The sequence below is a fragment of the Hippoglossus hippoglossus genome, chromosome 16 (assembly GCF_009819705.1).
Source record: "Hippoglossus hippoglossus isolate fHipHip1 chromosome 16, fHipHip1.pri, whole genome shotgun sequence".
NCBI classification, from domain to species: domain Eukaryota; kingdom Metazoa; phylum Chordata; class Actinopteri; order Pleuronectiformes; family Pleuronectidae; genus Hippoglossus; species Hippoglossus hippoglossus.
The window spans coordinates 15,826,278-15,841,165 of NC_047166.1; the positions used below are offsets into that span (position 1 = coordinate 15,826,278).

General features: G+C 40.2%; 1 protein-coding gene across 1 annotated transcript in view; it reads left to right on the forward strand.

Moving 5' to 3' along the window:
* Positions 1-14,888, forward strand: part of cdkal1 (CDK5 regulatory subunit associated protein 1-like 1) — a 229,014-nt gene that overhangs the window by 75,496 nt on the left and 138,630 nt on the right. The window contains exon 7 of the mRNA XM_034611257.1: positions 3,354-3,474. Coding sequence (XP_034467148.1) covers positions 3,354-3,474 — 121 coding nt within the window. The remainder of the gene's footprint in view (positions 1-3,353; positions 3,475-14,888) is intronic.

A 14,888-nucleotide genomic window follows, 5' to 3' on the forward strand; every position in this document is an offset into this window, starting at 1 on the left:
CAAAGGTTAGACAGGCTAATGTATCTACTTAGCTTCAGATCAGAGGCTATATTGGATCCATATAACCTCACGATCCTTATTTCACCAGTATAAACAGACTGTTTGTGTTTGTTAATGCTGAGAAATACATCAGGAGTGTGAAGATGTTATTGAATGGAAAGATTGAATAAGGGAGGAATTGAAGAGCAGGTTCCAAGAGGCAACTTGATGCATTCACATATGTTTGAAGTCATCTGAAGGCGCTGTGAAGATCGTTTAATGCTCAGTGACCTCCCATCTGGAGGTACAAATGCAAGCTCTGTAGTGGAGCTAGTCATTGTCAAGCATCAAAGCCCCGTGTATGGCTTCTAAAAGGAAGCACTCGTTTGAAATATTTGCATTAAGGCACATTGTAGAATTTATAAGCAATGCATTTGATGTGCATCTAAGATATTTTCCATCAAAATTAATTTCCCTGACGTTTGGCCAGAAAATAAGCAGATTTATTTTTAAAGATGATGGTACATATCCAATTACCTGTTATGTTAGGAGGATAAATGACATTGGCATTGCACTCCTTCTCTCCAATTTACCTCTTTCCCCCTCGATCCTGCCTGCTGCTTTACAATCAAACCAGGGAGCACAACAAGACCCACCACTTATGAGACATCAGACCCAGGTCAAGAGGTCATCCTTTTAGCTCCCCACCTCCATGATCCGGCCATCCATCTGGCTCGCCACTACATCTTTCATCTGGGATGCATTTTTTTCTGTCATCATCAAACCATCCATCCATCAACCCTTCCATCCATCTATCCTTACTCCCCTCCCTCCCTCTCCCTAGCATGATATGATGGGCCGTTATGAGTGGATAGGAGGATTTATGTTGGTTTGTATTTATGAAGGAGAGAAAGGAACAACGGAGAGAGAGAGAGAGAGAGATCAGGGGGGGAAACCGCAGGGGGAAAAGAGGAGGCCAGTCAGTTACAGGAAAATGTGGTATGAGGCGCTGTGTGTGTCTCTGTGTCTACGTGGGGTGGCCCATCTCAGCAGTTGGCCTCTCTAAACTCCGTAATTGAGATGACAATTATGCCAGCTTTCTTCAGTCTTCTTCAAGAAGTCAAGTCACTTATTTTATCTCTTCTCATTCCTGGTCCCCTAGGGCCTGAAATTGAATTTGGCTTTTGATACACTCCTGGTGTGATTTCATGCTGGTCGTGAGATTATACTTTGAGTCTTGGGTGGCAGGCACACTCTCAGGGGTCCTGTTAAGTTTTAGAGGGAAAGAAAAGACAGGAATATGTGGGAAATGACAATTTACCAAGTTTTATGAGAATGGTCAATGTCATAATTTGGGAAAACCATCTGGAAAACCAGCACCACACTGGAAATGGCTTTCTTCAGACAAGGCTGTGTAAGCAATTAGGTATGGGTAACTTTATTTTTCCCACAGCTAAAATGATCTGAAACAAATGTACAATATCAACAATCTGGAGAAAACATTCAACTTTTACCACCACCCAATAGACCTTAGCTGAAGCGAAATTACTCTTATGGCTATTTTCAGTCAGGAAAAAGGAGTCGATTGTTTTACCGCATTGTGCTTAGCTATTGTGGTTACGCTTGTTCTGTGAGCTGCTGCTTAGTTTATAGATAAATATAAAATCTTTTCTTAATTGATTAAGTCCACTTTATTGTGGTCTATAATTGTGGGATTTTGTCACTTTTTCATTCTTCATAGCAGACAAGTTGGTTCACATGTCTTATTATTATTATTATTACTATTATATTATTTACTTTTGTTTGGATCTAGTGAAAGGTATAAACAAGATCAAAAAGACATTTCTAAGTTGATCAGATTTATGCCTTGTTGCATAAAAACCTGGAAGCCAAAGCTCTTGTAGGCTTTGATCTAGTCAACATATTTTACTCATCATTATTGATATGTCCTTAACTTTCTTCTCTCTCATACATTTATTGAATGAACTTCTGATTCAATGTTTAAAGCAACAGTTGAGGAGCAGGTGGGACAGTTAATCTCTGTTAAATAATGTATTAATGTATGGATGAACTGATCGATCATCAAACAGAGGGAGAGATGGTTACAGAGATATTAGAGAGCACATTAATTCAAAGTCCTTGTTTTGCTACCAAAGGCGTTTGCACAGACAGCTGGCCCGGAGGAAAAAATGGCCAAACGTGCTCCAAGTCCCAAGCTGTTTTCCACCAGGGAAGTTTTCTCATTTCCTTGCTTGTACTGGGATATTACGACCAGTCACGCCTCACCGATTGGCTCTTTGTCCTCCTCTGGGCCAGATTGTCATTTTTATCTACCAATTGATAGCCATGCTTCCTGCCCTGAGCCCACCCTCCCAGGAGACCCATGTAAAGTGGATGAAAACAGGAAGACAATTCCATCCCTCAGCGGCTCCATCTCGCACGTTTCTAGCTGGTAGCCTATTAGCCGTTCGGGAAGGAGAGACTCCAGTATCCCATTTCCACACACCAAAGCCTGGACATCTTGAGCTATTAGCTATTAGACTCCGTTATCGATTCTCATTTAGTTCTGTAACAATGTTATATCCACTGAGTGATACTTTTGGAATTGTTTGGGTGCAGTTGGTAAAAGATGAAATATCCCTCTTTATTTTGAAGATCCCTTTTTTCTTACCCATCCATCATTGTTTTCACCTCTGTTAACTACTCTGGTAAAATCTGTGGAGTTTAGCTCAGCACAAATATCATGTTCTTTCTCCTCTTCACACTTTATTTATTCATGTTTGCCTTTAATTGATTTCTGGTGCATCTGGTGGCAGGATTATTCCATTTCCTGCACAGTTACACCAGTTAATTTCTCCCTCTTTTGACCAAACCATTACCACATCTGCTCTGATATTGCGAAATACCTCTTCCCCTATTTTCTTCACTTAACCATCATATTTATTAGTTGTGAGAAGTTAAATCAACGCTTTTATTTGACTATCTAAAGCTTGTTATTGCATAATAGAAAGTTTCTAGTTGTTTGTGGGTGAGAAGCTTTATGTAAATGTGTGTGTGTGTGTGCATTTGAGTGTGTTGTAGATATAGACAAAACAGTAAACTTCTCTTTTTATTATGTGTTGTTTTATTTGTTTTTCTCTGTGCACACAAACACTGAATATTGTCATCCAGCAGATTTTCGAACTTATAACACAGTAATATATTCTTTTTCAACATGGACATGCTTTTACTGTATCTGCACACCCACCTTTCCACACACAGCTCTACAGGCTAGTGTGTCACCTTTTCAAGCAAACAACAGAAAAACACACACTGGCCGCAACTGTTTCAATTAGAAAACAAGTATGTAATGAAGTCGTGTTTGTTGTTTTCAGGCCACTCGGTTCGGCTGTTAGGTCAGAAGAAAGATGGAGGCCGGAGGCTCGGAGGAGCGAGACTGGACCTGCCCAAGATCAGGAGGAACCCACTCATTGAAATCATCTCCATTAACACTGGGTAGGACACAGACACACAAACAGAAAACCTCCTGCATAAGATATTCAGCTGCAACTGTGAATTCAATCTGTGAATTCAATTTCACTGCTTGCGTGTATGTGTGAGTGTGTGTATAGCGTCTTCCTTTTGCACAACCACTTAAACAGAGCCCCTCTGTGATTCTAATTTGATCAATTTCACATGGTCTGCTTGAGATGTGTGTGTCGTAGTGTGTGTCTGTGTGTGTGTGCATATAGAGCCACATATTCTTCAAATGTAATCGAAACCCAACAGGTGTCTTATCTTTTTGTCTCTGCTTCCATTTTATTTCCATCATGAAGCAGATACAGAGAAAAACAGAGTTAAGCTGCTTTTACGCAGAGATTCTGCTTTATTCCAGATTAACTTTTATGTTTAGAGTCCGACCGATATGGATTTATTTGGTCTGATGTCGATATTAGCGTCAGATATAACTGCCAATACATATGTCGAAGAAGGAAAAATACAGCACTGATTCCAAAGGTGTCATTATCAAGCCCTTAAGAAATGTACCTCAGGCTTGACCATAAAATGTATTATAAATAAATATAAATAAAACAAAACAAAAATGCAACCAAAAATATGGAACTTGAATTAAGAAAATACACAATCGATCAAGCTCTAGTTACGTTAAGTCACCTTTGATTGTGTAAACTGAACCAAACAAGCCTGCATACCATGTGTGATTTTACATAGCATCTTGTTCCAGAATCAGAGGCGTGACGTGTAACACAACAGTGTCTGTGTCCATCTCTCTGGATATCCATTTTACACAGACATCCATTTGGCTCTGTGACTATCTCTGCTGCCAGGGTAAAGGCATAACAACAATCTACTCTCCAATGCTGTATTCTTACTCTTTATACAGAACTGCAAGGCGGAATAAAGCTACAACATTGCCCTTGTGTGAAACCTGGCTACAGTTACAGATTGAGATAGTTCCTCTTCCATCTTAGCTGTAATGTTGCTGATACTTAGTTTGGATAAGAATACTCACTAAGATTACTGTTGTATATGGTCAAGTTTTATTTTACCATAAACAGCAATAACCCAGATTTATAGTGTAGATAGATAGTTTTAGATAGAAAAGCACAGACATATACACACACACACACACACTTTTATGGGCTAATTTCATGTTGTTTACAGATCTGCGCGTCTATACTAACCCATGTGCTGTATTCTCAGCGGGCTAGTTAAAAAGGGTTACGACAGACTAATTCCACTGTGCTGGGCCTCGACTGATGATAATCCATCAATCATCCCCCTGCATGTCTTCAAGGTTTATACACTAATGGCTCGACACACAAAGCAAGGAAGTAAACAACTTGTGGACACAGCACTAATGTCCTCTAAGACCAGGGCTTTCGTTGTATAAATAAATAACCATTCACTTTTTGTCGTCATTTCCTCTTTTAAGAAAACAAGATTAAGCTTTTTCTAATCATCTTTGAGAAGTTGCATACATTACATGATCAACAATACATCTCTTTGTTAAAGCCTGTTTCGTGTGCAGTTGGAATTTCCATTAGTGTCCTTGAACCTCTTGGGCTAATTGCAGCAACATTCTGGTCCCTGTAACAAAGTGACCCACTGACAACCAGGTTGTGACCGGTTTTCAGGTCCTGACCTGTTATTTATTACTGCGTTACTACCATAGAAGGTATTTTTAGGATTATTTCGGGTGTGAGAGGGATGCATTGTGTTTCTGTGTTGCTGAAATTGCCACATTTCACATTGTGTCAATAAATGTCATCCATTTACCTTTGCCTTGAAATGCATTACATTTCAAATACATTCATTATAATCGATAAAGGCGGCTTATGTTATAAATCTAGCTCTTAGGTTTTATTTTTCTGTCTTTCATGTTAAATTTTTACTCCAACCGCCACACTCACACATCTCATAAGGCAGCGAGTGTTCCCAAATAGTCAAATGTGTCTTAGACGTGTAGAGCTCATTGGTCTTTATTTGTGGCTAAAGCTTCTTAGGTTAGACTTTCATTTAATACTAGAAAACCTGTTAATCCAACTGCTTCTGCTTTTCAGATAAACACCTTTGGTCACAACCAAATTTAGCTTGTTTAAAAAGGCTAAAAGAGAAACATTTGTTTAGTAAAACTGCCAGTGTACTGTTTCAACACTTGTTTTCAAAGTCTTATTCACAACTTCCTTGTCAACCATTCCCGAAAAAATTGGCCACCAGTGTCATGTGATTGGTTTATTCCTGTATTGTAGTTGTTATGAATAGCTTCAATGGAGGAAGACACACTCTCTTTCTGGCCCTTTCAAAGCCTCTGTGTGTCCTTGGGATAATTGTTGATAAATGGATCTCGGCCTCTTTCAGTGCCTCTTTCACTCCTTCCTCGGTCACTATCAACCGAGCGTGATGTGAATATTTCTTGCTTTTTTGTGATTGTGGACCTGCCTGACTGACCCTTTTTATTTGTCTGTGCCTTTGTTGGCCTTCAAGCCAAATCTTTTTGATGTTGTGGTATGCATGTGCAGATGTAAGTCCCTCCTCCAGCAGGGGGTCTGTATCTGATCCAGATGAATTTGATGTTGTTTTTCAATAGGGTCAGTCTGGCTACAAATAAATCCGCCTTCACTCTTTTAAATGAAACTCTTTTAGAAAGGCCGACGGGATTACGCCAATACACTATGTTGACGGGGTGAATCGGCTGTTGACAAATCTCTGCCAAAATAACACTTGTGTCGCTGAAAATCCAGGCTTAATGTGTGCTTTTGTGTGAGTCGGTCTGTCATTAGTGTCACTGATTTGACACGGTTCTCTTAGCAGATGTGTGTGCGCGTATTTGCACGTGTGAGCGCGCCGCGGCAAACAGAACGTCTCCTTTATGCTCTCTGATTTCCGACGATCTGTTTTAAATAGTCCTCTGAGGTAGTAGTGACATCATTGGTGACATTTGTCAGCTGATGAAAACAGAGAGATCTTTGTCTGACACACGCACTCGCACACACATGCACAACATCACTTGCAGTTGTTCTTCAGACTGCCTCTGCGTCAGATGAGATCATTTTGAAACTTTTAATTTGTAGTGTGTCTGTGTGTGGCCTTTTTAACGTCTCAAGTTTGTCGCCAGATTTTGTGTGAACATGTGGGATACATTCATGTAAGCGCCCTCTCTCTCCCCTTTCCCTGTGTTTTCATGCCAAATGTCAGGTTGACGTCATGCTGCAGGACGGAGGGCTTCCACAGGGGAGCAGCAGGGCCGGGAAATGTCTTGAATCTAAAAAAATAGAAATATTAATATATATTTAAATGCAGTTAATAGATTTTTTCCCCCTAGCATATAATACAGGATTATATGGTAAAGAGTATTAGTAATGCTTTTTCATTTGTATCAAGTCAGTAACTTCCAGTGCAGTAGATTCACATTAAACATGAGATTAAATCAAACAAATGCTTAGATTTGGGCCCTGAAGTCAATAACAGATTTAGTACCAAATACAGAGTGATAGTACTTTTAGAGAACATCTCTTTTTGTCATTACATCTGCCAAAGAGGTTATTTTTTATTCAGTGTTTTTTCTGTTTGTTAGCCGGATTACGCAGAAACTACTGGACGGATTAGTTTTAGTGAGGAATCTGAATCTGAATTTATTTTTCACTTTAACATTGCAAAACCTGTTTAAACCACATTTTTGTTGATTTCTCAGAGGTAAGTCATGGATCTTAATTAAATTAGACATATTTAGGAGACAGATATCTAGGAGTGTGTGCAATTTGGTGAAAATAAATACAAATCCAGATCAGGTGGATTTAAATATGGTTTCACAAGGGGACTGTCGGGCCTTGACGGGGGTGTTTGCTCTACTGAGTGTCTTTCTTGTTACCAGATGCTGAGGGGAAAAAAGCAGCTGTTTACCTCTCTTCTATCACAGCACACTGAGCACAATAGCCGGTGTAAATGGATGGGGTCAGAGGTCGCGCTCAGTGGGGCAGGTTAAGGCACATATGTGGACGATGGTGTGATTGGGATGAAACAGACACAGTTCTTCTTCTTGGTCGAATAATCAGCAGAAATCACAGGTCCACCAGAGAAAGTGCATGTTTATATGAAATGGAAGTGAAGTCTCAGAAGGTGACTCTTTGACTTTGTCAACCACAGTCGACAATTAGGTTCACAGTCAGTGTTAAATTAAAGCCACTGCCTCATTTCAAATTGCTCTGCATACAGTCAAATATATAAATCTACTCTACCATTTCCTTCTCTTTATTAGTGCAAATCCACAAAACAGCCTGGCACAGTGTTTCACTTGGGATTACCTATGAAAATTTAATTTCACGTTCAAATTGATTCACAATATTAGTTTCATTAAGTTGCATATTAATTTCATTTGCACCTATTAAAGCCAAATTAGATTGACTTTTTCCTCCCCCACCAAGTTAATTTTATTCCCATCAGAAAATAAATTCAGCTCAGTCCAGCCAGTCCTCAAATGCCCTCTGGCTTTGTATTAAAGGAACAATGACAGGTTCCTCCTGGGCCATTAGCACATTTTGAGTCATCTCTACTTGACACATTAATGAGCCGTGCTCCTAATTCGGTCTTTAAAGTCTCAGTCCAAAAGCAGCGTGCTGCGGCAAAGTTGTGCCTTTTTTTTTTACAGACCACAATTTGAGTCCAATTCATCATTTGAAACATAGTTACTGTTGGCATTTTTCGGATAAAGTTAAATTAATCACATTTAAAAATTTCTTAATAATATAAATAATAATATTTGATATCAACCATTCAATCTCACCACCCTGAATAGACGTCCAAACAACATAATCACTTCATCCTTCTGGTGACCTTGAAAGTTAAAATGCAAAGATGAAGTGACACAGAAGTGACCATAATCAAACAACCAAGGTTTTTCTCTTTTTTTTTTTCAAGGAAGTTATCTACTTTGAAGCAGCTTTTGAAAAAGCTAAACCTCTAGCATAACCTCTGTCATATTAAAGTTTGTATTTGCAACAATACAGCACAAAGCTCTTTCACAGATTTTGTATGTCTGTATTGAGCCGTCAGCGAGAGCTGTAAAGCAGTGGCTGGAATAGCGGCTGATAAGAAGCATTTAAGAGAGAAATACTTGAAATGCTTAAAGCATTAGACAGCCTTTGATAAATGTACCTCTAAAACCTTGTGAAAGTTTGGATTGGCAACTGTACAACAAAAGCTTTTTCACGGGTTGTCTATAGTTAGTGAATGGTCAGCGATGGATGGAATAGTCGTTGATGAATGCGCAGCATGAGAGAGGAAAATACTTGAAATATGTAGTGTTGTCGTTTTTCAACATAGGGCTGAATCAGACATGGTTGCTTTGAATTTGTCCGTGTTCTTGCTTCTGCAGCTGATGTTGGGCTGGTCTTATGGTGCGGTCACCAGCATTTAGGTTGTCTCTTATGTTGCTCCTTCCATAACTTCTTCATGCAAACAGATGAGCCTGAGGGTAGAGTTCATTTTCCATTCAGCCCTAAACTGGAAAAAAGACTTCATGTCTTTCTAATGCTCTGTGTCACAGTTTTAGCACACTTGATGGTAGTAGAGAAGCTGGTGCCTATGTGACTGTTATGCCCCAGGCTACACTAATGGTCCCATCTTGCTCTCTGTGTGTGTGTGTGTGTGTGTGTGTGTGTGTGTGTGTGTGTGTGTGTGTGTGTGTGTGTGTGTGTGTGTGTGTGTGTGTGTGTGTGTGTGTGTGTGTGTGTGTGTGTGTGCGTGCGTGTGCGCGCGCTCTCTGCAACAATAAAAGCCCTTTTGTGAGCAAGTTGAATCGTGATGCTTCAGCATCATAAACAAGGAATTTACTGCCACTCAGTCAGGATGGGTCATTAAACCTGTGTGTGTATTTGTTGCTGTGTCTGATTGTGTGAACCTTTGCCATTAGACTCCTGGCATTAAAAAAAAAAGCCCTTTGTTCCACTGTTACAGTTCATTTCATTCCATTATCGGTGTCTTCCACGTTCTGTATTTAGTCACATTTTTGGCAGTCACAGTCTCTGTCATTGTTATTGCGATGTGTTTAAGTCAGGTGTTAATGATCCTCCGCTCTAACCTGAGCCCAATAACCAACTTCATCATTTGTATCCAGCAGGTAGAGGAGATGGCTCAGAGGGAATAGGCAGTGGAAGCAGGTTTCTTGTAGTGTGAGCGCACTCTCTCAAATACATGAGTGAAGAACTGCAGGCAGGTGAACTGCTGCCTTGATGTGTCATAGCCGCACTGGCAGTTCTTAAATCACAACTATTGGAGGTTGAATTAATATTGACATCAGATGTTTTCAGACATGTTTACCCAAAAAATCTGAGAAATTAAAGTTAATTTGTTAGAATTTTTCCTTGAATACACGAGGAGTGCAGCAGGAGATTGTCCCAGTCAGGTGCGTTCATAACAACAGGAACATTTCCAGAACATTGAGACAAGAGGTGGCACCTGGGTAGAGCATACAGGAAGCACAATGTGATGTGTAAATTACCCTGCAGAAAGCTCTTTTTGCATGGCTTTTGTTTACAGCACATTGACACCGGCACCGGACGTTATTGCCAGAAGCTCTTGAATCTCGTTTTTCCAATCTGACATCTTCTGCACTATGTTTGTCATCCTGAGATATCTGTATTCTTCCAGTTTCTAGTCTGTTCTGTGTTAGAAATCAACACAGCCCACTTGTTTGCTGGATTTTATGGACATCTTTTCTCCTGTATTCTCACATGGGCTCAGTCGGACATTTGACTACGGGGACTGGCAGGAAAAGTATCCCAAGTAACTGAAATTTGTGTTTTTCCCACACTCAGCCCCTCTGGATAAATTTCAAGATAATGTCTCATTTTGTGCATGTCTGAAAGCAGCTATGGAGGCGAGGCCTGCCCCACTGTGGAGTTTATGTTGTAATGAAAGTCAAGTTCAGTGTCTGTGATCATGCATAGTGCAACATTTTTGCATTGCCATTCCTAAATATGTATCATTTTGATTTCATTTTCTTACACATTGTGTGACACAGTGAAAACATATTGCTGATATTGTTCTCATTCACAACCTGCACATTATTCTCCACAAAAAGCTTGTGGGGTTACTCTTACTCTTTTTAATAGAACCAAAGATGTAATACAATAAAATCCAACCGTCTGGATTTTTGTTATTGAGGGGTAGAAACATCCTATTCTCTTTGTCACAGGCCTCACCCATGCAGGGAGTAGAAAAGATAACCTTGGAGCTCATGCGCTATTTTATTCACTTCGCTTTGTTCAGCTCCCTCTTTTCAGTTCCCCCTATTTTCTTTTTTTCACCTTCTGACACTAATAATAACATATTTATCTACCCAACAGAAAGTTAATTTAATCTGGCCATAAAGCCATGTTGAATATACCCTGTTGCCATTGCTGGGGTTTTAAATAGATATTTAATACCTTTTAAACATTCATATTTTGAATGCTTTACTCAAGCTAGAAAGTATTAATCTCTCATCTTTTTTCCCGTGTTGGTTTCTACTCTGTTTGTTTTCTGGGGTTCAAAGAGGCTACTGGCTCATCCCTCACACAGCATTATCTCTGCCAAATCCTTGATTTGTACAATCACAAATAATCACTGTAACAAAATACAAACACACACTGTGTAAACACAGCCGCCAGAGACAGTGAAAAGTGCCTGCGTGCTTGTGTGTTACTTTGCGCTGTGAATATGTTTATGTTAGCTAACTGAGTCTTAGTGTGTTTGCTGCCTGTTTCCTGTGATTTGTGTCTGGCTGCCACAACTTCACTCTCCACTCTCCAGGCTGACACGGTGGAATAATAGCTCTTATCAACGTTGCTCCTGACCTTTACATAGATTTGTGTTAACCATTGTGCCCAAGGTGTAGCGTTCACGGCTGTGGCCGGCTGAGGGAGAAGTAAATCTGAGGTCACAGACGTCTGGATGCATAGAAAAACAATAAGCCTCAGAACAAGCAGGAACAGGGTGAGAAGTTGACTGTGAAGCCACAACCAGAGCAGCAATGTGCTGCATATCAGAGGTAAATTTATTACCATGAAAACAGTACTTTTAGTATTTTACTAGTCCTGTTTAGTTGTTTCCAGACATGTCCTCCAGGGGAACTCCGGAGATTTGGGTCTTGACTTTCTTTTCACAAATGATCAACGCAGTGGGAGATTCTCCACTCGCTTTAGCAACAGCAACAAATGGTATGGAGGATGCAGGTGAGCGGTGGCACAGCAGGCAGAGACAGGACATAACATATTTATACCACCGACACGTCACCGGCTCTTATCAACACAAACTTTGTTGACATGTTCGTCTGATGTCTTCTACATTTATGGCTATGCTTCTTGATCCTGAGATATTTGTTTTATTTTTGTTTTCGTCATCAACACCCTTGCATACCCCTGTGAATCCAGCAGAGGATCCCCTCTTACCTCGGCTCTGGAGTTTCTGCAGACTTTCTCCACCTGCCCCCTTGTATTAAGTTCACAGAAACTCCAGAGGCTCTCACTCAGACATTTGCGTTCAAACATTCAGCCTCTACAGAGAAACTCCGGAGGATCTCTGGAGTTCAGTACGTGTACGGAAGCAGCTTTTGTGAGCAGATGTTAGTCCAGTTAGTATGTGAGGGCCAGAATGAATGTTCACACTCTTTAACAGTGTAAATGGAGACAGGAAAACATTTTACTTGAAGTTGGTGATGAAAATGATGGAAGAGCAAACTGAATTTATCCAGTTGCTGCCAAACAGAGAGAGAGAGAGAAAGAGCAAGAGAGAGTGAGAGTGCTGCTCACAGCTCTATAATGATGCAGTCATTCAAAACACAAAGTTAGAGATCTTTTATGTTATTATTAGTGTAAATACACATCTTGTTTCCTTATGAAACAGTCTAGTTAATTAATGGGAAACTCTGACAGAGCATTGCACAGCTGGAAGAACAAAGAGCAGCAGCTTACAGCACACACTCTCCATGTTTTATCTGTTATCTGTATCTTTCTGATAAGCTTCTGTTTACTTTAGGAAAATCAAAACCTTCTTTGTTTGTCTCCTGTAACATGTGACACAAACATCAGATCGTCTTGAACAGACAAGAAATCTCTTTACAACACCACATCCTGTTCGAGCTGCAGTTTATAACTACTGTTTGATACTCGTGTTTCATATCTACGGCACTTTTTCATACCGATCCACTCTTGGGTTATTTTCTCACCCCTATGTGCAGCACTTTCTTTTTGGAGATCAGTTGAACTCTTTGTGATACAGAGGCCTCGAAACGGCGGGGTAAAAAAGACACAGCCAAACTCATTGGTGACACACTTTGTATGAAAAAACGCTGCGTAAAGAAGAGTAGAGTCACTTTAAGGGTGGAAGAGAAAAAGTGTCAGCGTGAGAGAAAAAGGGGAATTTGGTATAAAGAGGAAAGGGTGGGGGAGTGGGAACTCATTAGCTGGGTTAAAAGCAAATTGAATCAGGCCAACTGTATGTGGTCTTTGTTAATTTGAGTTGCTCTGGCAATTGCAGTGAGTAAGGGAATAAAGCCTAAAAGAAAAAGGAGCCAGTTTATATTAGATGCCACAGAGAGGCACAGGAGAAGTCTCTTATTTTTCCTCTTTTTCATACCAACGCACTAATCGAAACAGCTATATCTACTCCACTTTAGATAATTTGTCCATATCTTACCACCATTTTAAAAGCAAATGCCACTTTAAACTCCTTTACTGAACTGTATTTTCATTCTGTTGATCGCTGGTCAATGATCTCACTCTTATGTTCTTTTGTGTTGTTTTTCCTCCCTGAGGAAAATTCATCATGTGAAGGAAGCAGCTCCACAAACAGGGAGGAAATGTGCTGATGGGCTTCAGAGAAGTAGAGTTACAGAAGAGTGAAGGGTGTTAACACCAGGGTTTCTGATCACGTACATATTGTGGATTATTGTAGGAATGCATGGATGCACAATATACACACAGCATCTTTTATTTGACTTTTAGGCACACATACAAACACACACTTTTTGTTTTGTTCATGGCACATGATCATATGCAGACACTCTTCAAGTGACACACACACACACTCACACTCACACACTCACACCTTAACCACAGTGGCCTTTCCTGCTGTTTATCAAACCAGTGTATGGGTAGTTTTCAGCTCCACTGGTCTGGACATATTATTCCATTTCCCTCTTTCCCACTGCTTAACACACAAACACACAAATACATGCCCTAGAGACACACACATGCACACACGTGCACTCCATCAACTGTCCTCCCTGCACTACACACACCAGGAGAGACTCTGCTCCCCACAGTAAATCCTAAAGATTGATGTGTCTCCTTGGACAAAATGAGATTGTGTGTCATTACAAGGCATTACACTACAGAACCCCTGAGTAACTGAATTAGCCCCAGTGTCATATACATACACACACACACACACACACACACACACACACACACACACACACACACACACACACACACACACACTGATCATCTAACAGACTATTTACACAAACCAGTTTCCTACATGTTTTCTTTCTAAGAGTTAAATGGTCCACAGTTGTCAGACACAAACATTAACCCAGAAATCAGGCTTTATTTCTGTGACTCAGACATAATGTATGTTCTCTTTAAGGGGGGAACAAGGTCACTGGTAACATAATCTTAACTAATGGTATCCTGTGTAATTACCTAAAGACATCTCCGCAGATTCCTATGTCCTGGGGTCCTGTACTGAAGCCATCTTCACTGTCAAACTGTCAATAGGGTTACATCATCGTCAGCTGCAGAATAGTTTTCTCTCTTGTGAGCTGTGGACAGAAAGAAAACACAGAATGTTGTTGCACCAGTGCCTCTGTTGATCCTGGTGCTTTAAAATCATTTTTGCTCAATTCTCCCCTTAGATTTAGGGGTTGATCCCACTTTAAAACCAATGAAACGACAGAGCACGACTTGTAATGGACAAATAAATCTCATTCTGTGCATCAGAGTTACCAGAACTATAAAACACAATTTTTTTGTATTTTATGCTGGTGTCAGACTCCAAGATGTTGTCTGTTCAGATGGTTACGGTGTCAGATTGGGCGATATATGGTTAAAGATTCTTAGCCGAGAGACTTGACAGACTATATGTTGCCCCTGACCAATCTCTGTTTGCCATCTTTTACGATGTGCATGAAACCTTTATTCTTTTTCACTGTTTGATCTCGTCGCCATTGACATCATCATGGTGCTTCATGTATTGCGGCAGAATGCTGCGTTCCTATTGGTCAACGTCACAGAGTTGACAACACCCATCGTGGAAGGATGATGTTAGGATGTTGTTCAGGTGATGCTGCCACGCTTTTTGTTCATTATGACAAATACATGATATAAAACAATTGGTTGCTCTGAACAATACTCATTGATGGTGTCCGA